General features: G+C 38.4%; 6 protein-coding genes across 11 annotated transcripts in view; 3 read left to right on the top strand and 3 right to left on the bottom strand.

Moving 5' to 3' along the window:
* LOC122057421 (acyl-acyl carrier protein thioesterase TE3, chloroplastic-like) overlaps positions 1-889 on the bottom strand; it is a 19,534-nt gene extending 18,645 nt beyond the window's left edge. Inside the window, exons 1-2 of the mRNA XM_042619518.1 lie at positions 648-889; positions 262-362 (exon numbers count right to left, since the gene is read on the bottom strand). Coding sequence (XP_042475452.1) covers positions 262-362; positions 648-856 — 310 coding nt within the window. The 5' untranslated portion in view covers positions 857-889. The remainder of the gene's footprint in view (positions 1-261; positions 363-647) is intronic.
* Positions 1-5,630, top strand: part of LOC122057415 (cation/H(+) antiporter 19-like) — a 6,162-nt gene extending 532 nt beyond the window's left edge. The window contains exons 1-4 of one of the 2 annotated variants that reach the window (XM_042619507.1): positions 1,082-1,350; positions 2,706-2,961; positions 3,091-4,092; positions 4,301-5,630. In XM_042619507.1, coding sequence (XP_042475441.1) covers positions 2,743-2,961; positions 3,091-4,092; positions 4,301-5,509 — 2,430 coding nt within the window. In that variant the 5' untranslated portion in view covers positions 1,082-1,350; positions 2,706-2,742 and the 3' untranslated portion in view covers positions 5,510-5,630. Of the gene's footprint in view, positions 1-1,081; positions 1,351-2,705; positions 2,962-3,090; positions 4,093-4,300 lie in introns of those variants that run through there. The other variant, XM_042619508.1, reaches the window with a different exon arrangement.
* Positions 5,631-10,195: 4,565 nt separating this feature from the next.
* On the top strand, positions 10,196-15,556 carry LOC122057420 (protein ABA DEFICIENT 4, chloroplastic-like). The gene is made up of 7 exons (XM_042619517.1): positions 10,196-10,452; positions 10,676-10,770; positions 12,149-12,359; positions 14,534-14,634; positions 14,758-14,886; positions 15,077-15,165; positions 15,313-15,556. Exons 2-7 carry the CDS (start codon positions 10,726-10,728, stop codon positions 15,461-15,463), a joined length of 726 nt encoding a protein of 241 aa, XP_042475451.1. The 5' UTR covers positions 10,196-10,452; positions 10,676-10,725; the 3' UTR covers positions 15,464-15,556.
* LOC122057417 (UDP-N-acetylenolpyruvoylglucosamine reductase-like) lies at positions 15,435-17,241 on the bottom strand. 2 transcript variants are annotated; one of them, XM_042619510.1, is made up of 4 exons: positions 16,657-17,241; positions 16,302-16,437; positions 15,918-16,117; positions 15,435-15,804 (listed from the first exon to the last, which is right to left on the bottom strand). In XM_042619510.1, the coding sequence occupies exons 1-4, from the start codon at positions 17,172-17,174 to the stop codon at positions 15,516-15,518; spliced, it is 1,143 nt and encodes a 380-aa protein (XP_042475444.1). In that variant the 5' UTR covers positions 17,175-17,241; the 3' UTR covers positions 15,435-15,515. The 2 variants fall into 2 exon arrangements, with proteins under 2 accessions (XP_042475444.1, XP_042475443.1); XM_042619509.1 differs by having other exon boundaries at positions 16,302-16,575; positions 16,657-17,240.
* A 2,334-nt stretch (positions 17,242-19,575) lies between these two features.
* On the top strand, positions 19,576-23,003 carry LOC122057419 (endonuclease 2). The gene is made up of 9 exons (XM_042619516.1): positions 19,576-19,838; positions 20,108-20,282; positions 20,822-20,929; positions 21,268-21,323; positions 21,423-21,506; positions 21,640-21,732; positions 21,871-21,938; positions 22,610-22,683; positions 22,778-23,003. Exons 1-9 carry the CDS (start codon positions 19,725-19,727, stop codon positions 22,870-22,872), a joined length of 867 nt encoding a protein of 288 aa, XP_042475450.1. The 5' UTR covers positions 19,576-19,724; the 3' UTR covers positions 22,873-23,003.
* A 51-nt stretch (positions 23,004-23,054) lies between these two features.
* Positions 23,055-27,175, bottom strand: LOC122057418 (acetylglutamate kinase, chloroplastic-like). Of its 4 annotated transcripts, none has more exons than XM_042619514.1 (3): positions 25,765-27,175; positions 23,608-23,697; positions 23,055-23,419 (listed from the first exon to the last, which is right to left on the bottom strand). In XM_042619514.1, exon 1 carries the CDS (start codon positions 26,901-26,903, stop codon positions 25,857-25,859), a length of 1,047 nt encoding a protein of 348 aa, XP_042475448.1. In that variant the 5' UTR covers positions 26,904-27,175; the 3' UTR covers positions 23,055-23,419; positions 23,608-23,697; positions 25,765-25,856. The 4 variants fall into 4 exon arrangements, with proteins under 4 accessions (XP_042475448.1, XP_042475447.1, XP_042475445.1 ...); XM_042619513.1 differs by having other exon boundaries at positions 23,055-23,434; XM_042619511.1 differs by lacking the exon at positions 23,608-23,697.
* Positions 27,176-27,400: the final 225 nt, after the last annotated feature.

Raw genomic sequence — 27,400 nt, forward strand, 5'->3', positions numbered from 1 at the left:
GGGTGGTGGGGTTGTAGCTAAAAGGAACAAACTATATTCCAATTACAATGAGACCTAGCATATGAAATGCAATAATAGAAACCATCTTTCTTACACATACCAGATAGAAACTAGATCTATTATCAATTGCAACACTCACTTATCCTTTTCAAAGCTCAGAAAAACAACAAATTGTAAACAAATATATGCAGGCAAGAAGGAGACAAAGTAACGTGTTCTCTTAAGTTGAACAGATCTACGCAACTGGATACAAAATCTCACCATGTTGGCAGTAACTCGCATAGACCGCATTGTTTACAACACCATACTGATCCAGTTCATAGTCACGGACTTTGAGCTCAACATCAAGGAACCCACTCATTCTGAAAAATCAGAAACTTGATAATCAATAAATGGCTCAGGCCCCAAACTTTTTGTTCCTCTATTTCCCCTTTAGATAGATTGAATCCAGTACTTAACAAATGGGTAATCAAGCAAAAGCTGAAATCCAAATGATAAACCTCAAAAATAGCAATAGGAACAGTGAAAATCAAAACAATGGAACAAAACCTACAACCCACCAAATGATTTTTCAAGAAGAGAAACCCATTTTACTCCGATCATCAAGTAAAGAATAAGAGGTACCAAGTAATCGCTACAGTAATTACCCTTTGCCACCTTGGAAATCAAATGCCGGCAGGAAACCATTCGTTATAGGAGGAAGACATCGGAGAAGCCGGAAGGATGAAAGCCGTTGGAGGCGGCAAAAAGGCCGTTGTTCCAAGAAACTGGTTGTTCGCAGGCTGAAAGGGTACCTCACTTTGAGACATGGAGTGGGCAACGCCATATTAGCGGCGTAAACAAGAACCTGCGACATCTCTCTCTCTCTCCCTCCCTCCCTCCCTCCCTCCCCTTACAACTTAGGGAGGTTGGACCGTTGGATATAAGTTGGAGCACCCATGAGATTGCTCGTTGGTTCGTGTTGGTTTGCTCAGCCATTTTAGCTGATTGAAATAGTTCAAGGGTGACCCAGAACAAAAAAACTGCTTCGGTGCGTGTGCTTTTTGTGTGTGTGTGTGTGAGAGAGAGAGAGAGAGAGAGAGAGGCTTGGGAACTAAGTAGAGCGGAATTAGTTGAATTCTGTTAGTGGTATTTGGTGTCCAATTTTTTGCGGAAACCAAACACTACTGGATGGTACATCGTAACCTCACAAACAGAATCTTGACTTAAAAAGAAAAAAACATTTATTAACTTCCTTCAAGTGAATATGACCCTTCTTTCCTCCCGCCCTTTGTTCTTCCACCCTCGGTCTCCCATTCATTCCAATCTTTTCAGATACTTCCAGGCCTTTCCTCACCAGTGACCACAAGGGTAAACTAAACTCCTCCCCACCCTCTATTTCTTTCATGAATTTTTCATCTTTAAATTATTATTATTTTTTTTTTATTATTATTTTTTATTTTATTTTTTTTGGGTTGGTTGTTTATGCTGTTTCACTTCTGTTTTATGATTTCTATCTTTCCATATTCAAGCAGATTTTATAGTGCATTTGGCCAGAAAAACTTTATATTTTCCTCTCTGAATATCTAATTTATTCACTTTTGAACAAATAGAAGGGTCAATGTACTTAGTAGTAGTTCTAATTAACTTCATCTGTATATGTCTGAGATCTTCTGGAAAAAATGAAGTCCACCAACATCAGGATAACAACTTATCTCAATTGGACTTTTCATGGCAGAGGACATGTGATAGAACTAATAAAATAGATACAAATTGATGATGTCCTTGCACCAATAATATTTAAAATAAGTTGTGAGCTTGAACAAAACCTGGTGCATTGGTGAATTGAGCATTGGTTGACTCATAAGTAGATCCCAGATCTGAATACTCCTTTAAATGAACCCTAATAAATGCCTTCAACTGATGAACTGGATGGAGATCCTTATGATCACAGTAAGGAATGGGAATTGTATTGGGTGAATCACCTGATTCGAATTGGATTCGACAGCAACTGGTCCCGACTTTTGCAACCCTTTTTTGAATTGCCTGGTTTCTTGATTGATCTTCATTTGGGGAATTGATGGAAACCGATCCCATTCCCAATGTCCATTCTCTTAAACTGTGCTTATGATTCATGGAAATTAAATTACTTTGAAGAGGAATGCTTACCTGACTTCATATGCCAAAGCCAACTTAAGAAATCCTTCCTAAAATATAGATATGTAGGAATCGAGATTGAATTGCTTTGCCACTCGTGTAGTTGATCATGGAATTTAGTCCGTTTCTGATTGGACATCTGGTGTCATGAATTGCTTAAACTGCTAGTTCTGAGATCTGTTTCAGGTTGCAGAGAATGGAGGCAAGGGTTGATAATTCTATGGAGAGACTAAGGAAACTCAAAAAGGTTTGAGTGCTAGTGCTTCATAGATCATTCAATGACTGGGAAATGAATGCTATGCTTAGGGTTCTAGCACATCTAATGAGGTGGTGGTGGAATCTGGACAATACAGGGAGGGTGTAGTGCAAAAGTGTGGAGGGAATTTCTCTATTAAGTTCTTTAAAAATTTATTCAGCCAAGGGTGGTATCCTTGATTTTAACTTGATATGTCACCAAGATGCTGAACCTTTCCTCCATTGTACTTTTGCAGATGTATTGTATTTTTTTTTTTTTTTTTTTTCAGGGGGAAGTAGGATTTGAAGTGGAATTTTTTGTGTTTTGTCAATAGGATTTGATTGGTTTGGGGCTGAAAATTGGAAGGGAGGATGGCGACAAACGTTACAAACATTACAAACCTAAATTTAACGGCGGTGTGCCCACCACCGATGAAGGCAACATCTAATGGGGCATTCCAACATGAAAATCCACTGGATTATGCTCTTCCTTTGGCAATTCTGCAGATTTGTTTGGTCATTGTTTTCACCAGACTCATTTCCTGGATTTTGAAGCCTCTTAGGCAACCCAGAGTCATTGCTGAGATCATTGTGAGTTATCTTTCTCAACTCAAAACTTGTATCCTTCTCATTATTAATCAATTTGTTGAATTTTTTTTCTTTTAGAATTATAATGAGAATATAACAGTAATGGTGGATGGAACTTGTAACTTTGATCAGGGAGGGATACTGTTAGGACCATCTGCCTTCGGACGCAACAAGAAATTTCTTCACACTGTGTTCCCTCCTCGGAGCATGACAGTGTTAGACACCCTTGCCAACATTGGCCTCCTCTACTTCTTGTTTCTTGTGGGCCTAGAGCTTGACATGCGATCCATCCGTCACACTGGGAAGAAGGCCCTGGGCATTGCTGTGGCTGGAATAAGCATCCCATTTGTACTGGGCATTGGGACTTCAGTTGTACTTGAACAAACTATCTCCAAAGGCGTAGCCCATGCTCCATTCCTTGTTTTCATGGGGGTAGCCCTTTCAATCACTGCTTTTCCTGTCCTTGCCCGCATTCTTGCAGAACTGAAACTCCTAACAACAGATATAGGACGCATAGCTATGTCAGCTGCAGCTGTTAATGATGTAGCTGCCTGGATACTCCTTGCACTAGCCATCTCTTTAAGTGGCACCAACACCAGTTCACTTGTCTCTTTGTGGGTCTTCCTCTGTGGTGTTGCATTTGTCATCTTTGCTATTGTGGTATTACGACCGGCACTTGCATTAATGGCTCGACGATCCCCGGAGGGAGAACCGGTGAGGGAGATGTTCATTTGTGTCACCTTATCACTCGTGCTAGCAGCAGGTTTTGTTACCGACACCATCGGTATACATGCACTATTCGGAGCTTTTATTGTTGGTATTATAGTCCCAAAAGACGGACCATTTGCAGGGATATTGATAGAGAAGATTGAGGACTTGGTTTCAGGGATCTTACTTCCTCTTTACTTTGTGTCAAGTGGGCTCAAGACAAACGTAGCCACCATAAGAGGAGCACAATCTTGGGGCTTGCTCTGTCTTGTTATATTTACGGCATGTATTGGGAAGATTGGAGGGACACTCATTGTATCTCTAGCCTGCAAGGTGCGTTTTCGGGAGGCACTTGCTCTAGGGTTCCTCATGAACACAAAGGGGTTGGTGGAGCTTATTGTCCTCAACATTGGCAAAGATAGGAAGGTGAGTAAATCTTTATTTCCCAAGGCTCTATTGGTAGGAATTAGGATCATCTAGTTCTAGTATAACTTACTAAAAGTAGGAATTAAAATTATTTCAAAATCTCTGAATTCAGGGTGTTATACTATCAATTAAGAGCTATCAACTATCAGATTGGATGTGGTCCCACTTGGTGTAGCTATCAACTAATAGAAATCTTGGTGTGATACAGGTGTTGAACGACCAAACCTTTGCTATAATGGTCCTAATGGCACTCTTCACCACCTTCATCACCACCCCAATTGTGATGGCTGTGTACAAGCCTGCTAGGATGTCGGCAACACCATACAAGCATCGAACCATCAAGCGTCGAAAGCTTGACTCTGAACTCCGCATCTTAGCTGCCTTCCATAGCAGCCGAAACATTCCCACCATGATCAACCTCCTAGAGTCCTCTCGTGGCACAAATAAACGTCGTGGCGTCTTTGTCTATGCAATGCATCTCATGGAGTTGTCAGAGAGATCATCTGCCATATCTATGGTCCACAAGGCTCGCAAGAATGGGCTTCCTTTCTGGAACAACAATGGTAACGATAGCGACAAAATGGTCATTGCCTTTGAGGCTTATCAACAGCTTAGCAGTGTCACTATTCGTCCTATGACTGCCATATCTAATTTCAATACCATTCACGAAGATATCTGTAACAGTGCTGAGCAGAAACAAGTGTCCATCATCATCCTTCCCTTCCACAAGCATCAACGCGTAGATGGTGCCATGGAGTCCCTTGGCCAGAGCATCCACCATGTTAACCAACGTGTACTCCTCCATGCTCCCTGTTCAGTTGGAATCCTTGTTGACCGTGGCCTTGGTGGCACCTCCCAAGTCTCAGCCAGTGAAGTGTCCTTCAAAATTGTAGTTCCCTTCTTCGGTGGTCATGATGATAGGGAAGCACTTGCATATGCACTTAGGATGTCTGAACACCCGGGGATCATGCTTTCTGTGGTGAGGTTCATGGCCCATCCAGGGAAGTCCTTAAAGGAGGTGGCTAGTACTGGTGTTAATACCAAAATTGGTCTTGGAACAGAGGATGTGAATGATAGAAGTCTGGATGAGGAGTTCCTAACAAAAAGTAGAGAGACCCGTGAGTCCATATCATTTGAGGAGAAAGTGGTGGAAGGTAAGGCAGAGATTGTGGCAGCTTTGAAGGCAATGAACAAGTGCAATCTGTTTGTAGTGGGACGAATGCCGCCGATTGCTTCTTTGGTGGATAGAACCGATTGTTCGGAAATGGGGCCAATTGGGGCATTGCTAGCATCATCAGAGTTTTCAACTACAGCATCAGTGTTAGTAATTCAACAATACAATTCAAAAGCAATCATTCATCCCATGGAGGATAATGAAACATTAGACTCAAATGAAATGGCTGAATCAGCTGTTTGATTAACAAATGATCCAAGTTGATGTTTATTAAACTAATTGGGATATTGGGGTAATCAATCAAATTATCTATTTTCCTTGTTTGTTTGCCTTACAATTCCATTTTTTGTATTATTAGCCATCACCATGATGTTGTTGCTGCATTGTTGTTGTTGTTGCTGTTGTTTTCTGCTGTTGCTGTATTATGCTCTTACTTAATCATTATTAACTCTGGAAACCCTGTAAAAGATTGGGGATGGATGGGTTTTTGGGCTGTCATCCATCCACTCCCCAAATAACTTCCTTTTTGTGATATATCATCTCAAAGGGATCAAACTATGCATAGGGGATTAGATATATTAGATCATGCAAGGAAAGATCTAAAAGAGAAAAATAATCCATTGGTAGAGATAACAGATGGTAAGTTGGTAACTATTGGCTAGCTGCAATTTAGGCAAATATGTCTTTTAGTACCATTTTTTGTATGGTTCAACTACTTGCACTATGGGTTTGGTTAGATACTTGTATGTGCACCATTTCTCTGACTATTTTACCCTAATGTTGTCAAAGGCTAAGTAAAGTTGCAAAAGTTTTCACTAGCTTCCATAGCTTTATATTTGAAGGAGAAGGTTATCTCAAGCCATGGTGAAGGAGGAACTTTACCGGTACCATCGCTGGCCTTAGATGGGTGTTACGGAAGAGTAGAAGGTATTTTGGACCTCTAGCAAATAGGGAGGAGTAATAATGATCCTAAATTGTCGAGTGTTTCTTTCTCCTTCGGTGAAGGAAAACTTTCTCCATATTTCAAAGTAGGAAACACATTTGATCTAAAACTTAACAACTAAATAGTGAGGTGAAAACTAAATTTATAAAATTTGAACACCAACTAGACTACCATGTGATAAATATTTTGAGCTGTTAAGAACTGTTGTCTTGAAGGCCATTAAGAAAACGTTCACTAGAACAAATAGTGATGTGTTTATGAAATTGTCGTTATTCATTAGTAGTGTCTACCATTCATTTTCTTTGAATCAAAAGCACAATTTAGTAATATTAATTTACTATTTCACATGTTTTCTTCTATATTACTTTGGTGTTTACCATCCTAAAAGGTAGCAATCTAGAGAGAATGATAAAATCTAATATACTGTAACAATATGATGGACATCTTATTGGAATTTGGGTCAATAAGTGAGAATATATTGTTGTGGGTAAGTGCAAGATTCTGCTATTTCTTCATCATGCATTCAGTGGGACAATGTTGACAACATATAGAGTGAGGGTAGGGGCCATCCCTACAAGGAAACAAAGATCTATTTTCTTATTAAAGGACATTAGAATCAGGTATACGCATATGCACAATATCCATACTAATTAAGATGTATTAAATAAAGTCCAATAACCCAATATGGGACCACTTCCTAGTATTGAACTTAATAGACTTACCCCAACAATAGTCAACACCTTACTAACCCAATTTTATAAAAAAACGAATCAAGGGCAGCAGACGTCATTGGTCTTAGATTTAAAAATATTTTATTAAAACCACTCTTCGGAATAGACAAACAAAGAGTGGCTACAACTAAAAATTGTTGAATGGAAGATGCATTTTAAGCAAATGCCTTATTCCTCCAAACGACACTGAAAACACTAAATTGTGCGGGTCATCACACCTAACGAAGATACGAAATCAAACTTATGAAAGAGCTTGTAACCTCGTGGACTTGGTTTTTAATTTTGTATGGTATGAAATGTTGTATGGAATTTTTTTATATTTTTATATTTTGTAGCAATGTTGTATGGAAATTACCTGCAACAGCGATCAACATGTCAATTTCCAATTGTTTTGGTTTTCAAACAAAATAAGCCCTATGAGACAAGTGCAAAAGGTCTCATCAACAATATGTGTGTCCCCAAAATGCATTTTCCTTACCTAAGGAAGCTCACTGGAGGACTGAGTCAAAATGTTCTAAAGTGCCAGCGCAAGTCTTCAATCTAATAGAGAACTCTACTAATAAACAATTATGTGTGCATTCTCAAAAGACCTTAGTTACAAAAGGAGGTAAATACACCACATAGTATCAATTATCATAATGAGACAAATAACCAAAATTTGTGAACATACTAAACCAATGGTCATAACAAGATGATGCATATATATTCTTAATAATTAAACAAAAAAAATAAGTCAGTACTAGAGATATAGACACTTGTTTTTCTATTCATGGTTACAAAAGTTAAATGTTTTAGGAGAAGGGCCACTTCGTTAGTGGGCCTGAGCCAAAATTTCGTTAAGGTAATGAGGTCATAGGCATCCAAGATAATGGGAATTACGCCCCAAGGCCAAACAGAAAGTAGCAACTAGCTTTCATTCTAAGTTAAAATCGAAGAATGTCATGGTTGTATTACTCATATGTCATTGTTCTTAGATCAAATGGATTGAGAATCACTTTCATTTTAAGGCAAAATTTGTATTGATACACTTCATATTTCACTTGAAGTATCTATTTAAACCTCGTGTAAGCCTGATTTCTCCAATCAAATGTTTAAAAAGGGAATAAAATGGATTGAGAATCTCTTTCATTCCAAGGCAAAATTTGTATTGATATGTTTCATATTTCACTTAAATAACCTATTTAGGCCACATGTAAGCCTGATTTCTCCAATCAAAACCTTGAATAAGGGGATAAAATGGGTTGAGAATCTCTTTGATTCTGAGGCATAATTTGTATCAATTCATTTCATATTTCACTTGAACTACCTATCCACAAGAAGCCTGATTTCTCCAATCAAACTATTGAATAAGGGGATATCATACTCAAGGTTGGCCATATAATAATTGTACATCAATCCTTTGGCCAACCACAAAAGCAAGGAAAATTTACGTCCCCCCCCCCCATATATTATGGCTTCATTATATCTATACACCTGAGATTTCAACAATTATTCCTTGATACCAAAAAAAAATCTATTTCCACTTGCGACCAACCACGAACCAAACCATTAAAAAGTATGATCATTTAACCATTATTTAATGTTTTAAAATACCTACCTAGTTTGCATTCATTTCTTACCACGCACAATTTTTTGTTTTTTTTTGAGGTGCAGATGAGGTTGAAATTTGGAGAAGTAAACTACAATGTCCCTCATTTACTTGTCAAGTTATAATCTAAAGAGAGTTTGCTACATGGCAAAATAAAGTAATAAAAATTTTTGGACAAACAATATTTAAAGAACGCATGACGCATGGATAGATAAATAGTTGAATTTGAGATTAAAACTTGATACATTACTTAGTCCAAAGCATTTTCTAAATATCCAATGGGAGAAGGGTACTAGGCAAGCAGGGTAAAAGAACGCACCAATAAAATATGATGGAAAATTTTGATACATAGGAGGACAATAAAGTCATTTCCAATGAAGAGAGAAAGAGAGAGAGGGTCAGATAATTGTTGCATCATTGGAGCCTTTTGCTATAAAGGTCCTGCAGATCTAACCTTGGTTCTGGAGGAGGGGAGTGGGGGTCTTATCTTACCTAGATAGACTTGGATTCATATGGAATCGGTCAAAAAACTCTAGAATCGACCCTCGAATATAAGAATACAATGATTTTAAGGTTTTTTGGTGTATATTAACTGTATCAAATCAGTCAAAATGGGGAATCGATTCCAATCCAAATCAATTGAGATTCACTGATTCTTGAACCCTAGTGGCCGATGGACCGAAAGAACAATCCAATTAGTCAAGAGACTCAGGAGTTGTGCTTCAGTTCTCTTTCCATTGTCTACTCAACAGTAATAGTGTTTTGATGGTCACATCACCAAAAAGGTTATGATAAGGATTGGGGCTTATGAAAAAAAATCTTAGACCACATGCCTCCCCCCTATATGCATTGATTATTCTCTTGTGCACTCTCCTATTACATTGCTGTTCTGATATTTCTTGTGCCAGATCAAAAGAATTCTCTGGCCAACCAAAATATAAGGTATAGGGGAAAAAAATTATTACCCAGTTGCGCTCCTCGACACCCTTTCAATAGATGATGTGGGATGATGCTGTTGCACTTTTGGGTGGATACCCATATGATACCTATGCTAGGAGTGTCAATCAGTTGGGTCGGGTAGGGTCGGTCGGGCAGGTTTAGCAGGCCTATGTCCACCGATTATGATCTATTTATTTAAGGAATGAGTCTGTTTCAATTGATATTGTATCGGGCTCGATTGGATTTTGGTCTTCAATTAGGTTTGTCCTAATCGGGCTAATCGAGCCTTAAACGGTATTTATATTTTCTAGATTTAAGATATTTTAATTTATTTTGTTAAATTATCAATAATTTTGAAAATATATTATACTTAATTACAGTCAATAATTGATAAAAATATTAATACATACCCTATTCTATCAAAGAAAAAAAAATCAAAATACATATATAAATGGTCAAGTTAAACGTGTCGATTCAAGTCGAATTTGTAAATGGGGTCGGACCAATCGAGTTTATCCCTTGCACCGTATACTCTCTGTTTATAAATGGGCTGGACATTAACCCAATACATTTATTAATCAAATCAGTCAAAGTCGGCCTATAAATGTATCACACTTGGTCTGACGTACCGGTGTCGATTTGGAATTAGTCAATCGACACCCCTAACCTATGCACACTCTGCCATTGATCCAGACGGTGATGAGAAGCCACACGACCAGGCATCCCCAGCTCAATGTCCTTGCACCGACCAAGCAACTTTTGGAAAAAAGGAACCGGCAAACCACGTGGTGGAGAACGAATGTCTTGTCGGTTTGGACATTGCACGAGTGCTAGTGACTAGTGAGTGTGCTTCAGTGCGCTGATATTCTGGCGGACTGCTTTCAGCTTGCGGGCTTGCTACATCATGTCGCCTTCCAACGTGTATTCAGGGAATCCAATGCGGTGGCTGACAAACTTGCTTCTGAGGCTGCATCTTCCCAATCAAGTATGTCTATCATGTTTTACCCTCCAACATCTTTTCCTACCTCATGTATGCAAACTATTCTGGATGTAATTTTTCTCGTTAATAAATCTTCATTAACAAACAAAAAAAAAACAAAAAAAAAAAAAGCTTCAGTGCGCTGACCCATGATCTCTGGACGGCGTTGAAGGAATCTCACTTCAATCTCACACTGTGTTTCTCTGTTTTTTTTTTTGTGTATTTTAAGCGAATGAAGAAGTTGTTGTTGATTGACAACACAGTTCAACGCACAAGAAGATGGTCCTCTCGGCAGGTTCTTGCAATTCTCAAATGTCGCTCATGGTATGGATTGACTTTGTTCTGTTCGTTAAAATTTCGTAGAGAAAGAGATATATGTTAGGGGTGTGGTGTTTTTGGTTTTCTCACTTGGGTTTTGTTGCATTCTTCCCTGGGTTGCTTCTTTTGGCACTAATCTACATCTGTTTTGGATAAAATCTTGGATTGGTCTCAACTGGGTATTTGGTAGATTCTATTGTTGTCTGTTTTCTTGGTGTTTTTGTGGAAATCCTGCTTGTTTTGTAGTGGGTATTTGATTATATATTTGTTTTGATTGTCTGAAGTTATGCAGAAATTTCTCCTTTTTTCTCCTCCAATTTGGTTGACCTAGGCTTTTGGACGCTCTTCTTTCTGCTTTCTCACATAGGATTTTTTTCTTCTGAGTTTGATTGTGATAGCAAAGATTATTGAGATCAGTGTTTTCAACAATCTTTTTTATTGATTGCGAGGCAGCTAATTGTTATTCATTTCATATTAGTATTATATGGGTTTTGGCATGTATTACAAACTGTGGAAAATGAAACCTACAACTAAGCTGGAAACAAATGGAAATCACAAACAAACAATCACACAATGCAACACAAAGTTTACGTGATTCAGCAAGATTGCTTATGTCTATGGTGAGATAAGACCTACTTCACTATCAATGGAGAATATAAAATAGCTACTCGTCCTCACACCTCTCTCAGATTACAGAGGATGAATCATTACTATAAATTTATAGCGAAACCCACAGATATTTTTGGCTAGTATGTATTCCAAAAAATACTATTGATTCTGCAACAAAACCATTCATTCCCGGCAATGCAAGAGAAGCCATCGAGAAGCTACTGAACATAATAAATTTTTTTGGATTCATTTCGCACCAGAAACTATTCTAGGAGAAGTTCAAATCCGTTCAGTTCGGATATTGATCGGTCGGGCGACTGTTCTTCATCTTCCCAAGAAGCCGATCCTCATCCTTAAAAGGATATATTTTCCAAACAAACTCAACCCCCTTCCTTATCCCTTTCCCACGTTCCCCCTCTTACACACTTCAATTGTATTCCATGAATTCTACTGACAACAGGGTAAAAATATCTCTTGATTGTCAGATGGGTTGAAAACCTGATCAGACTATCTTTATTCTATTTTTTTCTACTACCTCTGTGTAGTTATAAATCTTTTGTGGAGATTGAAAATCTGCTTTCTTTTCTTCAATTGTATCTTAAGCTTTTTGCTTTCATGCATTTTGCTTTTCTTTATTTCCTCTACATTATTTTCTATATACTATCATCTGATTGAATTTAAATTGATCATGTCAAACTGTGGTGGTGCTATCATAGAAAGTAGTTACCTTTTTTGGGGTATAATTTTCTCACTGCCTTGTGTTTCCCTATTATAGATTAAGCAACATTGTTATACTTTCAAGAGAGAACAAAGATCCTTCTCCTCTGTCAGAGGTATAAGCACTGTACTCGTCGGCCAACAAGTTGCAAGAATTGGCATTAAGGAAAACTGTGATTGGAGTTTTGTGAGGGGAACAAGAGTTGTCTTCAGCCCAAAAGTTGCAGGGTCTCTGCTTCAAAGAAGAAGCTATAAAGTATCTGCTTCATGTAATCTTTCTGTCACTCATATTACTTATTTCACCATTATATTATGTTGCACTGCAAATATATTTTCTTTTTCTTTTTTTGGATTTACAAAATCTCATGATCTAAATTAACACATGAGATAATAATATCATGAGTAGTGCTGCTCCTTAGTGGTGTTCATAATTTAAACTTCCTTTCGGTAATCAAGACTTGCTAAAAATTAAAGTCTTACAATTAAAATGTGGTACTGAAGCTCTTGGAAATTGACTGTAGATCCCAACCGTTCTCATCCATTCAATAGGAATGAAGTTTAAATAAAGTTTTCTAATTTAGGTTTTCTGGAGGATATTTGATGGTTAGTAATCATTATCTACACATGGCAAAGCTTATAATTAAAGCACATTATTTCTGATGTCAAAGTGTCTCTGGATCCCAGAGAATAGAAGTCAATCATAAATATTTTTTGTTAGTGTAAAATTTTCTCCTATAGTAAACCAGTCAGTATAATGCTTGGCACAAAAAAACTGACCGATTTTTCTAGCTTATTATTTGATTTCCCTAAAGCTATCTAGAAGCACACATTATCTAGGTTGTAAATTACTTGTTTGTGGGATAGCAAACAATCAATAATATTATCATGGGTTTCAAACATTTCAATTTATAATTAAAATCTGTATACTTAATTATAGAGTGGTTTTAAGACATTCTTATCCTTGTGGAACTCATTGAGGTGTGCTTCCACTATTCTGTAATCTTGTTACGCAAATCATCAAGAATACCTTCAAAATTGGCCAACTTATTGACAGACTGATTGAGTTTTCCAGAGCTAGGATTCTTAACTGCAAATGCAGGTCTGCATTATGGCCATATCTTGATTGCTGGGCGCTACTTCTTCAGAAAATAACTATCAGTGAGGCTGCTGTTACTGCAACATTCAGAAAATTGCTACTGGTTATGGGACTTCCGTAATTTTTCAAGACAAAATCAATAGAAACCAGAAGGATCTCACTGTCAACCAGCATGGCCAGTAAGAAAGAAACCCAAATCTGGAGAAAAAATCTCTGCTCAAAGAACCAACTATTCAAAATGAACAACGATAACGAAAGCAAGACATTTTACCATTGGGCATTCACATTATTGATTGCTCTTCAATATTCATTCCAATCACTGATATATTCAAATTTAACTTGGAATTTCTAAACTCTCGAATGCAGCTTGTGGAAATCGTGAACATTCTAAACCCTGACACCAGCACACTGATTTCATGCTTACCCCAATAAACAATTATGGGCACAGGAATTATTTGAAGTAAGTTTCAAAGATTCAAAACCAATGAAATTGGACTGGCTTATTGCTAGGTTCACAATCTTACTTCTTTGAGTTGCCATGGATCCTTAAACTCATGGTTCTGTCTGCTATTCTGTCTTAAGTATACCCTCTCCACTGTTTCTCCCTGTTACTCTTTGTAACTGAAAACCTTCTCATCTTTCTTCAACCCAGATAGATGTGCTTGTTCCTTGGAAATTTTTTTTTTCTTGGAAATTTTGTTGCTTTGTAGCCCTGTGCCCTCCTCCCCCTCTGTCCACAACTGTGGTATGTTGAAACTTGAAAATTCCATTCTGTCAAACTTGCTGAAAATCTATGTCCAAGAGGTCCTTGGAAGATTGTTCAACAAATTGGAGTTAGATCTCTGATCCATTGTATGGCTCAATTCGTGGATAAGAAGTTGATTACTGGCTTGCAGCTGCCGCTTTACTCCTGATTCAATTGTTAAAGATTGGAAGCGGTATGAGCCTAACCTGGTTGTACAAAGCCTTTTCATCAAGACTTTTTTATGGGAATCTTATTTTTCAACTTCATAGTATTGGCTTGTTTTAGCCTCTGTCTTCGTTGCAAGGTTCAGAAAAGCCCCATGATACATGAGTTTAATGTCCCACATGTTTCCTCTAGTTGCTTTAGGTATAGGTAGCATAGAATTCTCTCAATATTTTTCAAATCCTTGAAACCTTAAAATGGTTAAGAAGTGAGGACATGTCTACAAGCGGATACTCCTGAATGATTCGGTTGATGGGAGAGTTTGTATATCTTCTGACGCTCATATTACAGTGACGGCTTCTGGCCTGTTTGCATTTAATTTTTATTATTTGGAAATCTGAGTCTTATGTTTCTTCTGTTAACACATCTTTCTCTTGTAGGGTTTACAAGTTCTCAAATTGCCAGCACTGTTTTCACCCTGGGAACAGCTGCTGTTCTTCCATTCTACACCCTCATGGTCGTGGCTCCGAAAGCCGAGCTGGTGAGTGTTTGGTGAATGAATTGGAGTTTTACATGAATACCATTTCCTTGGAACAAGAAGTGTAAGCAAAATATTGCATGCTTTTTGCTGAGCTACGTGATGATTGATTTCCCGCAAATGTAGACTAAGAGGACCATGGAGAGCACTATACCATTTGGTGCGCTTGGAATTTTGTATGCCTATCTTCTATACCTTTCCTGGACACCAGATACCATGCGGTTAATGTTCGCAAGTAAATATTGGCTTCCGGAGGTGTGTATCCATGTTTAATCGTTTTGCAAATCCTGTTTATTAATTTTTTTAGAAAACTAAATTAATTAAAAATATTCAGAGAAAAGAAAAGAAGAATAAAGATGGAAATTCTCTCCTCTGATTCTCTTTAAAAATCTTTCTTTTTTCCTTTCCTAGTAATACTAGTTTAACAAATTCAAGCCTTCTGCAGCTCTCCAGTATAGGGAAGATGTTCTCCAGTGAGATGACTTTAGCTTCTGCATGGATTCATCTGTTGGCTGTTGATCTCTTTGCTGCAAGGTCGTCTCTCTCTCTCTCTCATACACACAAAACACACACTGGTTTCGTCAAAGGTTTCGAGTGAGACTACGGGCCCTAATAGATCTGATTGCTTATTTCACATGGCAGTTTGATTTCTGACAGTTCCCTTTTCTTGAATCCATCCAGGCAGGTGTACCAAGATGGACTGGAAAATGAGATTGAGACTCGACATTCAGTTTCTTTGTGCCTACTCTTTTGTCCAATTGGAATTGTTACTCATATGTTAACAAAGTTACTGACCAGAAAAATGGGGAATACCGAGCAAAGCCTTGAATAACAATACTTTTATGCAATTCTGAACTACATTAAATTGCCATTGAAGTTCTAGATCACTTTTCATAAGGCTTAATATACTGTATTTCTTCTTCAAGTTGAATGCCAAATGTTGTATTGATCCGTGCTTTAACAAAATCAATGAGTTCAAGCATCTCTTGGGAAGTAGCTCTCCCAGAATTGATGAAGAAATTTGCATGGATGTCTGAAACCTTTGCACCTCCCAAACTGAAACCTTTCAGCCCAGCTCTCTCAATCAGTTCTCCAGCTGAAATTCCCAAACCTGAAGGATTTTGGAACACTGATCCAGCACTTCTTTCCACCAATGGCTGAGATGATCTCCGTCTGTATGATACCGATAAGCCATCAATACCACCAAGTATAATTTTTTTTTGGGGGGGGGGGGGGGGGGGGGTGGGGGTGTGGGGGGGAGCCATATAAATATTCAATGCTTTTACCTTTGCAAGTACGCTCGTTGCCGTTCTCTCGCCAACGCAGAAGGTTTCAGCTGGAATGTTACAGCCACAATTGCTGCCATGTTTTCCATCTCTTGGAAGGATGATCTGCGATAACCAAAGGTGAGATCATTTCTGTGCAGTGTTTGATTTCTCCCATCAATGGTAACAATCTCAACAGTGTCAATGGTGTCAGCAGTCTCCTGAAGATGTATAAAGTTAAAACAATCGAACAGACTCCTACCCCTTTGCCCATCTCTTAACAATTTCATACTTAAGAAAGCTCCTGTTACAAAAAATTAGTCTTGCAGAAACAGAGTAACCAACAATTTCTGGGTTCAGAAAGCTCTTTATGTCACAAAAATGAGAACTTGCAGCAGCATTCACCTGTCCATTAGCACCTGCATTCATGTAAACAGCACCACCAACAGTCCCAGGAACGCCTCCAGAAAATTCAAGCCCTCCAAAGCCTTCATTGCAACAATGAACACCTAACTTGTTAAATGGGTAACCACTCCCAGCTCTGTAAATCCCAGGTTCAATCCTCTCCAGGTAGTCAATCCGGTTCAAAATAACACAACCATCGAAACCCAAATCGTCGAAGAGACAATTAGAGCCTTTACCAATGATAATAAACCGAATAGAATGCTCAGTACAGTATCTGTAATAGAATTTGTACTTGAGGGCTAGCATAGAATTCAATTATATCTAAAATTATGGAGAGAGCAAAACAAATGGGTACCTGATAGCAGATACCAGTTGGGTTGGGTTGAAGACTTGGAGGAAATAGTTGCAGGGGCCTCCGATACCCAAAGTGCTCAGCTCACTAAGAAGCTTCTTACCTCGAACAAAATCCAGACCGTTTGAATTCGAACACAGTTTTGGTTCATCAACTTCTTCTCCTCCTTCATTTCGTCCTTGTTTGCTGATGACCCAATTAGTAGTTCGGATTAGATTGAATTGGCTGAGAGAGAGAAGCGATATGGAGCTCCTTTGGTTATTCTGGATGCCGTGAAAGGCTCTCTGGTTTAGTTTGGGTGATGGAACGGGAAAGTTGAGAGAAGACGGAGAAGATGGTGTCTTCGGTTTTGTGAGCATTTTCTTTAGGCACTTCCCAGGCGCTCCATTCCAACCCAACCAACCCCCACACCCTCCTTTTCTCTCGCGCATTTTGGCTATTAAACCTAGATCACCTCCAACCCCTACAGCTTGCATCTGACAGCTTGGGAATGGATCGCACCCCAATGCCCTCCGTACCATCGGATGTGCAACAAAGGGATTGAATGATTGGAGAGGATCCTAAAGCTTTACTCGACCCCGAAAAAACAAAAGTGATTACCAGACAAAAATGTACGCTCCCTCACAATTCACTTCCTCACGAGTAAATTGGGACCCAAGTCCTCTCCAATGTGCATCGAACAGCTGATAGAACCCAAGCATGCACCCTAGCATTAGATGTGTGTTTGGTGCATTGAAGAGGATCTGGTTCCAATGAATTGTTAAACCCCCCCCCCCCCCACCTATTTTGAAGATTTGAAAGAGGGAATCCTTCTTCGCCAAGTTTGTACACGGGTGTAAGAGGGACCTGAGGGAACCCTCTTCCTTTCATTTTATTTTGATTGAAGAGGAAGAAATGGAAGAATACCATGACATATGGAATTTTGTCACAGGAAAAGGCTTTACACATTGTTGTGCATGTCGATCCCTTCCCTATTGCCATTCACTAGATTGGATGGAATTGAAAGTTTACAAATATCTCTTCCTTCATGGGTTCTGGTGCTTGAATGAGACTTCAGAAATAACGCGAATGGCACTTTGAACATTCTTCATTTATGAGAGAGTAAATCCCAAGGCATCAGCTCACAAATAAAATTGTAGTCCAAAACATTCAAAAATTCAAAACAGTACGAGAGAATTTTATACATGACTATAAGGTTGTCAATTTAGAACCAAAATCAAAACCGGCCATTTCAAATCAAACTGAATTTCTTTTTTTTTTTTAAATTGAAATTTCACTGGTCTTGATTCGGTTATCAGTTTGAATTGAATTGAACTAAATGAAATGTAACCTATATGAACCGAATAATACTAAACCCCAAAGGCTACAACGTGAATTTTCTAATATTTTTATTTTTCACTTCATCTCTTCTGTCTCCATCGTCGACTCTTCTGTCTTCATCTCACTGTTAGTTTTTTATCGTTTAAAACACATTTTGCCATATGGTTCCCAAAGATACTTAAAAAAACAGCAAACTTCAAGCATTCTTGATCTAAACACGTTTAAAACACGTTCCGTTTTTATGGCATTTTAAGACTTGATTTCTTTCACCAACTTGAAGCTAACACAATGGACCATATTTCTCATGGTATTACCTTTAACTCAAATTCAATTCACGGACCCCAGAAATTGAGCTATAAACTGACAGATTTGCTGAAAAATATTTATTAAATGATGACTCCTAACTCTAAATGAACATATATCACTTTGAGAGTGTATTGACTATGTTAACAACAACGAACAACACCATAACCTAGTCACATTACTCAATAAGACTTTGGGCATGTGTGGTATATGAATTTAGAATTGGTGTTGGATGATATTCAATAATATGTCTTAAAACTTATAATAAGACATGAGATGTATAGGCATTAATGTTAGATATTGTAGTTGTTTTGAACACTAGATGCAGATATGCATATAATAATTCCTTAATTTATATGAGTATACTACCCATGTTTTTAGTCTCGTTTGTTTGAAAACTACACGTTTAAAACTCGTACCGTTCGTTTTTCGATTTTTACTATTTTTTGCTTTTTTTTTTCCGTTTATTTGACCGTATCATTCGAAAAAAATTACTGTTTAAAATCCGTACCATCCGTTTCCCTTTTTTTTGCCGTTCTCTTTCATGCCTTGTTTCTTCAAGGCAAAGATGAGACATTCCTAAGCCTTGTACAAATCGAAGAAGTGAATCAAACAAAACAGAATAAATAAAACCGAATACAGACAATCGATTAGGAATCAAATAAAACTGAACCAATTCGGTTTTGTTTTGGTTTGAGGTTATGAAAAAATAATCATAACCTAAACCAAACAACTTGACACCTTTTGTGGCGAATCCAAATTATTCCCTAAACTTCTCTGGAAATTTGAAAATTTCCCATTTTCTGGCGGATTACCTAGGAAACTTTCCAATAAGAAGAAATGGCATTCAGACAAAAATCCGGGCGACCTTAATTATCTTTCGTGTTATGAGTTCATTTCAGTGGTGAAATTTGATTTGATTTCTATAAAAAGCTCCTTTGTAATCAAAAGTAGTATCCTTACAGCCATCCATGCACATCTTTGCTTAATCTTTCCTTTCCTTTTCTTCTTTGTCCATATCCTTAACCAAGATTATGTGACCAAAACTACCCATTTACATTTTTCTTTTTGGTTTCAATTTCTTATGTGACCAAAACTACCCATTTACCTTTTTCTTTTTGGTTTCAATTTCAATCAATAAAATCATGTCAAACCCTTCAATGACTAGGGTGTTTTAGTCAACATGACCAGTCTAATGCTCTAAGGAACCATGGTGTGAATGGATGACTGAATGATTGAAATTTCGTTTCCCTAATTTCTTTCCTTCAATAGCACATTTAACTGAAAATGTAGCTTTTGCTTTTGCAGCTCACACTAGACTTGTTTCTCTCCTTAATGGATGCCAAATGGCCCAAGGAATCCTTTATATCTAACAGTTCACACCATCAGTGCATTGTGCTCTCTCTCTCTCTCTCTCTCTCTCTCTGGTTTTCTGAAGCAGAAGAGAAATGATGAGTTCCCACAGGTTCCAAATCTTAGTTTTGATCTCAGTAACATATCTCTTTACACTCACTCATGGTTGGGGAAAAGATGGACATACCACTATCTGCAGGATTGCTCAGGTTATAGTCTCACTTCTTGAATATCATTATATTTTTTTTCGTCTCCTCCCCCACCCCACCCCCTTCCCTTTTTTTTCCCTTTCAAATGCTCCTTAGTTCTATACCTCTATTTTTAACTCTCTGGTTTTTCATTGTTGCCTCTCTGATCTCCTTCATACCGACATGAATTTTTTAGCTTAAGCTGGTGAACTAAGTTTTTGAAATTCAAATCACCCACCACTAATTTTTATGATTCCTTCATATGATATTTTTTGTCCATGTCACTACAGCCAAGATTAAGCAAAGCTGCAGCAGATGCTGTGAAGCAACTGCTACCAGATTATGCTGAGAATGATCTTGCAAGTCTCTGCTTGTGGGCAGATCGCATCAAATTCCGATACCATTGGTCTTCTGCACTTCACTACATTGACACCCCAGATAAGCTCTGCAAGTACCAGTACAGCAGTGAGCAACCACTTCCTTTCTCAGACAAAAAAACACTAGTTTTGGCTATGACTTTGGTTTGTGTCTGTTGGCTATGGTTTAGTGTATACAGATACAAATGCAAGATTGCACAAAAACTACACTAAAATTTGTAGTTTTTTCGTACAATGTGTATTTTATACAAGCAAGTACTGGATGATATGAATGCAACACTAATTGATTGTTATTCATAAATTTTAATAATTATTATGTATGAAATGGCAGCCTAGTGTCATTGTTTCTTGTTCTGTACCATGATATTTCGGCATCGACTGTATGATAATCATGATGGTACTATTCCCCTCTCACTTGGGATTCTTTATTATTTAGGCTCTCCTGCTTTGGCCATGTGTGCATCATATGGATTATACTGTTTTCTGCACTGCCATTCGTCTGTCATGCAGATTCCTCCCCACACCGGCTTTGTGGGAAACCCTCTCCCTAATGATGATTATATTATGTAAACTGTAACTGCTTTGACAACATAACCTGTAAAGAACAAGTTCACTTTTAATGTGCAGGGGACTGCAAGGATGAAAATGAGGAGAAAGATAGGTGTGTCGCCGGAGCTATTAATAATTACACCAATCAGCTTCTCAGCTACAGTAGTGCATCAACCAAAGCTGAATGTAAGACCTCCAGCTGATTCTGTTATATTTCTTCTCAGAAAAGCTAATTTAATTTTTTTCAATAGATCTTCTGTTCATCTTCATGTATTTCACAACAAAAATACAACATTCTTTTCTTGTGCTTCACTGATTATAATCTGTCCTGATCTTGAAATGTACACGTACAGTAGAAGAATAACAAATCTTGGCAATATTTCTTTGCATCTCATATCATATTCTATTCAGATATGATTTTGTAGTTCATTTAACAGAGTCTTGAGTCATAATGTACATTCTCTGATATTTTCTAATTTGTGGTAAATGCATTTATTTCATATAATGGATGTGGAAACAATCAGATAATCTCACAGAAGCACTTCTCTTCCTTTCTCATTTGATTGGAGACATCCATCAGGTATTTTGCTAATCAGAGTTGTGTTTGTCTTCTGATATGGAATAATGGTTCAAATTTTAGTTCTCCCTCCTAACTTTTGATGGTGGCTGTGTATTGCAGCCACTACATGTAGGTTTCACTTCAGATAGGGGAGGTAATACCATTGATGTCCATTGGTACAAGAGGAAAACTGAACTACACCATGTGAGTTTGTTTCTTATTTTTCCCCAAGAGTTTGAATGTATTTCATAAAAATACCCACAAATACTTTCTGCAAATGTTGATCATTTTACATCTAGCTGCATAGGCAACATAAAACTTACTATCAATGACACAGGTGTGGGATGCCAGCATAATTGAGACATCAGTAGAAAGATTTTACGATTCAAATGTGGAAGATCTGATCAAGGGAATTCAAAAAAATATTACGGTATCATTTTCTCAGACAACTACTATACAGCTTAAAAATTGGAAGCAGAGAAATATACTTTTCTATAAGGAAACCAATTCTACTTTTCTTTAATGTAATCTAACATAATTTTGTTGTCTTTGACCTTTTGAATAACAGGGTGTATTGGCAGATCAAGTAGAAGAATGGGAGAAATGCAACTCTAATGAAACCGCATGTCCAGACAAGTATTTTTCTAAACCACACATTCAAGAGAACTTAGACATAAAGATCTTAATGAACCATTTATCTTCAGCTTTCGTTGTTTTTGCATAATTTTCTTCAGAAATGAAGAAAAAATGGAAATAGCAGGATACTCCTAGTTTATTTGCTTACACGGGGCAAAGAAGATTTCAGCTGACCTTTCCATGAGCAATAGATGTTTCTTAGATATTCTTTAAAAGTTATCTTAAACATAGAACAGGTGTGCTCAACGTGTGTTTAAATATTATGATAACTTGGCCTTTCTTTTGACCTTATTTAGGTTAGAAAAGTATCCTAACACCAAAACAGCACAGAATGATTTTCTTCCACAGTTAATGGGTACATATCTGTCAACTAAAATCACAAGAGGTTTTTTGAAAATGGGTATAGAGATTGACTTTTCTGTTATGGGATTGCTCTTTTCTGATTGTACAATTTGATCTTTTTCTATCTTCACAAGGGGGCACCTCACACTATATCTTGTTCCTTTTTTCATTCTTATCAGCAATTAAGCTAATGATTTGGGGGCAAAAATAAAAGAAGAATAAATTATTGCATTTACTGTGCATTTTTATCTAGCTATGATAAATTTGTGAACCCCCTTCAATGGAGTTTATGTTATCGTTTGCTAACAAAAGTTGGGCCTTGCTTGCAGATATGCATCTGAATCAATTAAAGTAGCCTGTGACTGGGCATACAAGGGCGTAACTGAGGATTCGGTACTAGAAGGTAACCCTTACATCCCCCCCCCCCTTTTTTTTCTTTTTAATTATGATAACAAGTTCACATGAATAAGGAGAAATAACATCATAACTGCTTGCAGATGATTATTTCCTATCCCGCCTGCCAACAGTAAATCTACTTTTGGCCAAGGGAGGAGTTCGACTAGCTGCCACTCTCAATCGCATTTTCGGATGACACTAAGATGATTCTGCTAAAATAAACAGACCAGAGGATATTTATGTTCTGCAACTTTATTTCTTGAATTGAAGTGTCATATTTTACTAAACTATATCAATTTAATTTAAATCAAAATTCTGGTCACAGCATACTAAATGGAAAAGATAACTCTTTGTTTGAGAATGCCAAAATGACTGATCTTGTAAATTCACCCAAGTATCTCTATCAGACTTATAAACAATATCCAAGTTCTCTATAATACTATTGCAAACTATATCCAGGTTTCTATAATATGCTTATAAAATTTAGCATAGTAAAATAAGGTCAACATACAAATTCATATTCCCTTGCTCTTACCCTTTTCTAACTTTGGGGATGTGAGGGTTAAATTTCAGGAGTACAATGGAGTGTTCATAAATAGACATTGGCTGACAGGCATGAATGGCTGGTAATATAATGGTGGCCCATGCAAAGCTTCATCCACTAAGGATTGAAGGGACACTGCAATATGTATTTGAAAAATACCATCTGATGAGGGAGCTGCAAGTTGGTTATCTTTTCAGATCTGTACAAGCACAACCTGATGTGAATAAGCGTTTGATTTTAGTCTGTCTTCCCTTTGTATGTACAGATAAAGGCATAGACAAAAGTTTTCATGTAAGTTTAGAAAGTAATTAGAACTAATTTTTATTTGCTCAACTTAGGCACTCAACATCCAACATCCAATAGGTAAACAGGTTAATAAGAACTTACAAGATATAGTGAAGTTTGGCATTGGGATGTATCAACTACAGGTCTAACAATAGAATGTTTATTTGATGAAATCTTCTTTGGAACCTGAAACTTCAGTGGAAAGAAGAAAATTTTCATCTACGGCAAAATGGTAATAGGGACCTAAATGTAGAAATCTCTAAGATGATACACAAACCAAGTTTTTTCATGTTAATGAAATGTTTGTAAACTGTTTTCATGAGATTTAACAGAATTCTCAGACTTGATCACACGAAATGACACAAGAATTTCGTGCTTCTCGTTACAAATTATGATTAGCCACCAACTAAACTGGGTTCCAAAGGGACAGATGCTCAGTAGCTTATGAGGCTGATGTACTTGGTAAGACCATAAGGTCAATGACCCAGACGATGACCCAAGTATCATCCAAGTTTTTGTTGCCAATTCCAGCACAGCTATATGTCAGAATTGAGTAGGAGGACCACAACAACATTAAGGAAATGCTCTGAGTGTCCTGAAAGTACAAAATCTTCCGCCAAATTTACCTTGGGATCAAGAAACAATACAACTAAACCAATTCCAGGGATAAAAATACCTAAAGATGTAAATGGACAGTAACTTGAATTAGATCTGGATTTATATCGGTAAAGTCAGATATTTACCTGGAAATATCTTCAAAAATCATCTGATTTGACTACAAGTTAATATTATAGACAAAATTATCTATTACTCTCTAAGAGGGCGAACCTTGGTGCAACAGTATGGTTGCTCCATTGTGACCTAGTGGCCATAGGTTCAAGTCGGAAAACAACTTCTCCATGAAACGGGGGTAAGGCTGCGTACATTATGACCCTTCCCAGACCCTGTAGTGGTGGGAGCATCGTGCAATGGATATGCTTTTTTTTTTTTTTTTTTTTGATGAATTAATATATTAAAGAAAGCATGAAGAAGAATATAAAACCCCGTGGGGGAAAAGACCAACACTACCTTCAGATTTAGGGTTGCCGATAGAGGACCAGCTGGTGGGGCGAGGGAATCTAGAGGAGTCTACTCCTTTTCCAAAGGAAGGAGCAGAAAAGAGATTCAACAGCTTATGGTGGCACAGGGAAGCTAAAAAGACACTCAACCAGAAGGTATAGCAAGATTGGAGGATAGATCGAATGAGTTCCAAACGGCCCTTATAGGAAAGAAGCTTGCCTTTTTGGAGCTGAAGCCTTTTACGAATGAGATCAATCATTAGGGTGTAGTGTTGAGCCGAGAGCTTGGGACGGATGAGAGGGAGCCTGAGGTATTTAACAGGCAAAAAGCCAAGACAGAAACCAAAAAGCTGAAAGACACTCAACCAGAAGGTATAGCAAGATTGGAGGACAGATCGAATGAGTTCCAGACGGCCCTTATAGGAAAGAAGCTTGCCTTTTTGGAGCTGAAGCCTTTTACGAATGAGATCGATCATTAGGGTGCAATGTTGAGCTGAGAGCTTGGGAGGGATGAGAGGGAGCCTGAGGTATTTAACCGGCAAAGAGCCAAGACAGAAACCAAAAAGCTGGAGAAGAGATGCTTCGGTGGCTTCAGAAACTCCAGCAAGGAAAATGAGGGAGTTAAGGAGGTTGACTCAGAGGCCTGACAAATTTTCAAAGAGGCAAAGAGGAGAGAGTATGGACTAGATGAAAAAGGCATTCGCTCTTGAGAAAATCATAAGATCATCAGTGAAAGCGTTGAGAAAATCATAAGATCATCAGTGAAAGCGAGATGGGTATGTTTTTATTACTCTTTACTTAATATCTCTACATTATATTACACATTCAGTAATTATGTGTATTCCAATTCCCATGAGATAGAAACAAATTATCTATTATTTCATACAATTTTTATGGGATTGAGGTCTCTGTCCATCTACGGAGCAGCATACGGTGACATGGAAGAGCTAGCATATAGAGGGAGGAGAGAGAGAGACGGAGGAACTAGTGTACGCTATGCAGCCTGGTAGCATTGTTTCTCCCAATAGTGAAGGGTTATGCTTCACTTGGGAAAGAAAACCCTTTTGACTCATGTTATGCATTTTTCTAACCGTATCCATTTTAAAGTCATTTTCCCAAGAAAAAGACAATGCCATAGAAAGATTTGATTTGGAAGACGAGACAAATGAGGCAAACACTCCTTTAAAGAGAAATTATTTACCCAGGAAACAGAAAAAGGAATACGAACTCAACCACGACAGTGTTTACACTTTCGCACTCCATTGCCACCCGATCAGCATCTATTGTATCACATCACCCGGTGATCATCGTGCCAGCTCCTTCATCGGTTAGGATCTCAAGAAGTAGTGAGTGCGGTTTTCGACCGTCGATGATACTCGCCGTCCTGACCCCTTGCGCCAACGATCTTACGCAACAGTTAACCTTAGGAATCATCCCACCAGCGATCTTCCCCTCTTCCATCATCCTCTTCACTCCTTTGATATCAATCTCCTTCACCAAACTCTCCGGATTCTCTCTATCTTCCAGAATCCCGGCAACATCGGTCAACAAAATCAGCTTCTCCGCCCCCAACGCCGCCGCCAATTCCCCGGCCACTGTGTCAGCATTAATATTATATGCCTGCCCGTAGCCGTCTGCGGCGACGGAGGCGATAACGGGGATGTGATCATTTGCAATAAGCGGCCGGAGGATGGTGGGGTCCACCCGGGCAATGTCACCAACGAAGCCCAGCTCGGCCGATTTGGCATTTGGTCGAGCGGTGAGGAGGCGGCCGTCTTTGCCGGAGAGACCGACGGCGGTGGCGCCGGCCTTATTGATGAGGGAAACTAGGTTTTTGTTGACTTTGCCAACAAGGACCATTTCGACGATTTCCATGGTGGGGGAATCGGTAACTCGGAGGCCATTGAGGAAATTTGGTTGGAGACCGACTCGACCAAGCCAGGAGTTGATTTCGGGGCCTCCACCGTGGACGAAGACGGGGCGGAGACCGACGCAGGAGAGAAGGACAAGGTCGTTGATGACGGAGGCTTCGAGGGCTTGAGATTTCATGGCTGCGCCTCCGTATTTAACGACTATCGTCTTGCCTCGGAATTTCTGGATGAATGGGAGGGATTCAGACAGAATATCTACTCGGATGTGAGCTGGGGTTTGAACTGGAGGTGGAGGTGAGAGTGATGATTTGATGGGTAGAGTAGTGTGATGTCTCTGGTTGGGTTGGTTTCTGATGGGGTTGAGAAGTCTCTGGTTGGGTTGAAAGGGAAGAGTTTTAGGGATTGGGTTTTTGAGAACTTTAGAGATGGAAGAAGACGAGGAGATTGTTACTTGGTTTACAGCGAACATCTTTGCTTCCTTACGATAGCACACTATGTTTTTGTTAAAATTACTCACAGATAAATAAACAGAGAGGAACTGGGAGGAGAGCAAGAAAGAGTGTCGACTGTCGAGGATGAGAAGTGGTGACTCGCCGCTACTCGTCAGTGCTTGGTTTTGTATTATGTGGGGGCCATCAGGAAGTTTGCGGCCCAAAAACTCTTCCTGGCTGCTTCTTTCGTAGGGAGTTTATATAGTATGGTTTTTGTCCTTTTTCTGTGAGACAACCCGTGCTTAAGAGAAATTCCACACAAGCCACATGTCTCTATCGAGTCTATGGACCATAGAGTGATCCCACAGCTCCGATAATCTGGCACACATCTTGAGGTCATCTCAGCTATGAGATCACTCTATGGTCCATAGGCTATTGACCGCCGTAGATTGCCACATTAGCACTTATTTCAACCCTATAAATCAATTTACAATGTGAGAAAATCCAAGACCATATTAATCTATATTAAATGTCT

The sequence above is a fragment of the Macadamia integrifolia genome, chromosome 12 (genome assembly GCF_013358625.1).
Source record: "Macadamia integrifolia cultivar HAES 741 chromosome 12, SCU_Mint_v3, whole genome shotgun sequence".
NCBI classification, from domain to species: Eukaryota; Viridiplantae; Streptophyta; class Magnoliopsida; order Proteales; family Proteaceae; genus Macadamia; species Macadamia integrifolia.

What these genes read in the sequence shown, in the direction of transcription:
- LOC122057420 (XM_042619517.1), top strand. Translation starts at nt 10,726, where the DNA reads ATGGTCCTCTCGGCAGGTTCTTGCAATTCTCAAATGTCGCTCATG. An exon ending in TGGCTCCGAAAGCCGAGCTG is followed by an intron (nt 14,635 to 14,757) that starts GTGAGTGTTTGG and finishes CCGCAAATGTAG; the next exon opens with ACTAAGAGGACCATGGAGAG. An exon ending in GTAAATATTGGCTTCCGGAG is followed by an intron (nt 14,887 to 15,076) that starts GTGTGTATCCAT and finishes AGCCTTCTGCAG; the next exon opens with CTCTCCAGTATAGGGAAGAT.
- LOC122057417 (XM_042619509.1), bottom strand. Translation starts at nt 17,174, where the DNA reads ATGGTACGGAGGGCATTGGGGTGCGATCCATTCCCAAGCTGTCAGATG. An exon ending in CAACTGGTATCTGCTATCAG is followed by an intron (nt 16,576 to 16,656) that starts GTACCCATTTGT and finishes ATTCTATTACAG; the next exon opens with ATACTGTACTGAGCATTCTA. An exon ending in ATGCAGGTGCTAATGGACAG is followed by an intron (nt 16,118 to 16,301) that starts GTGAATGCTGCT and finishes ATACATCTTCAG; the next exon opens with GAGACTGCTGACACCATTGA.
- LOC122057419 (XM_042619516.1), top strand. Translation starts at nt 19,725, where the DNA reads ATGATGAGTTCCCACAGGTTCCAAATCTTAGTTTTGATCTCAGTAACA. An exon ending in TGCATCAACCAAAGCTGAAT is followed by an intron (nt 20,930 to 21,267) that starts GTAAGACCTCCA and finishes GGAAACAATCAG; the next exon opens with ATAATCTCACAGAAGCACTT. An exon ending in GAAACCGCATGTCCAGACAA is followed by an intron (nt 21,939 to 22,609) that starts GTATTTTTCTAA and finishes CCTTGCTTGCAG; the next exon opens with ATATGCATCTGAATCAATTA.
- LOC122057418 (XM_042619511.1), bottom strand. Translation starts at nt 26,903, where the DNA reads ATGTTCGCTGTAAACCAAGTAACAATCTCCTCGTCTTCTTCCATCTCT.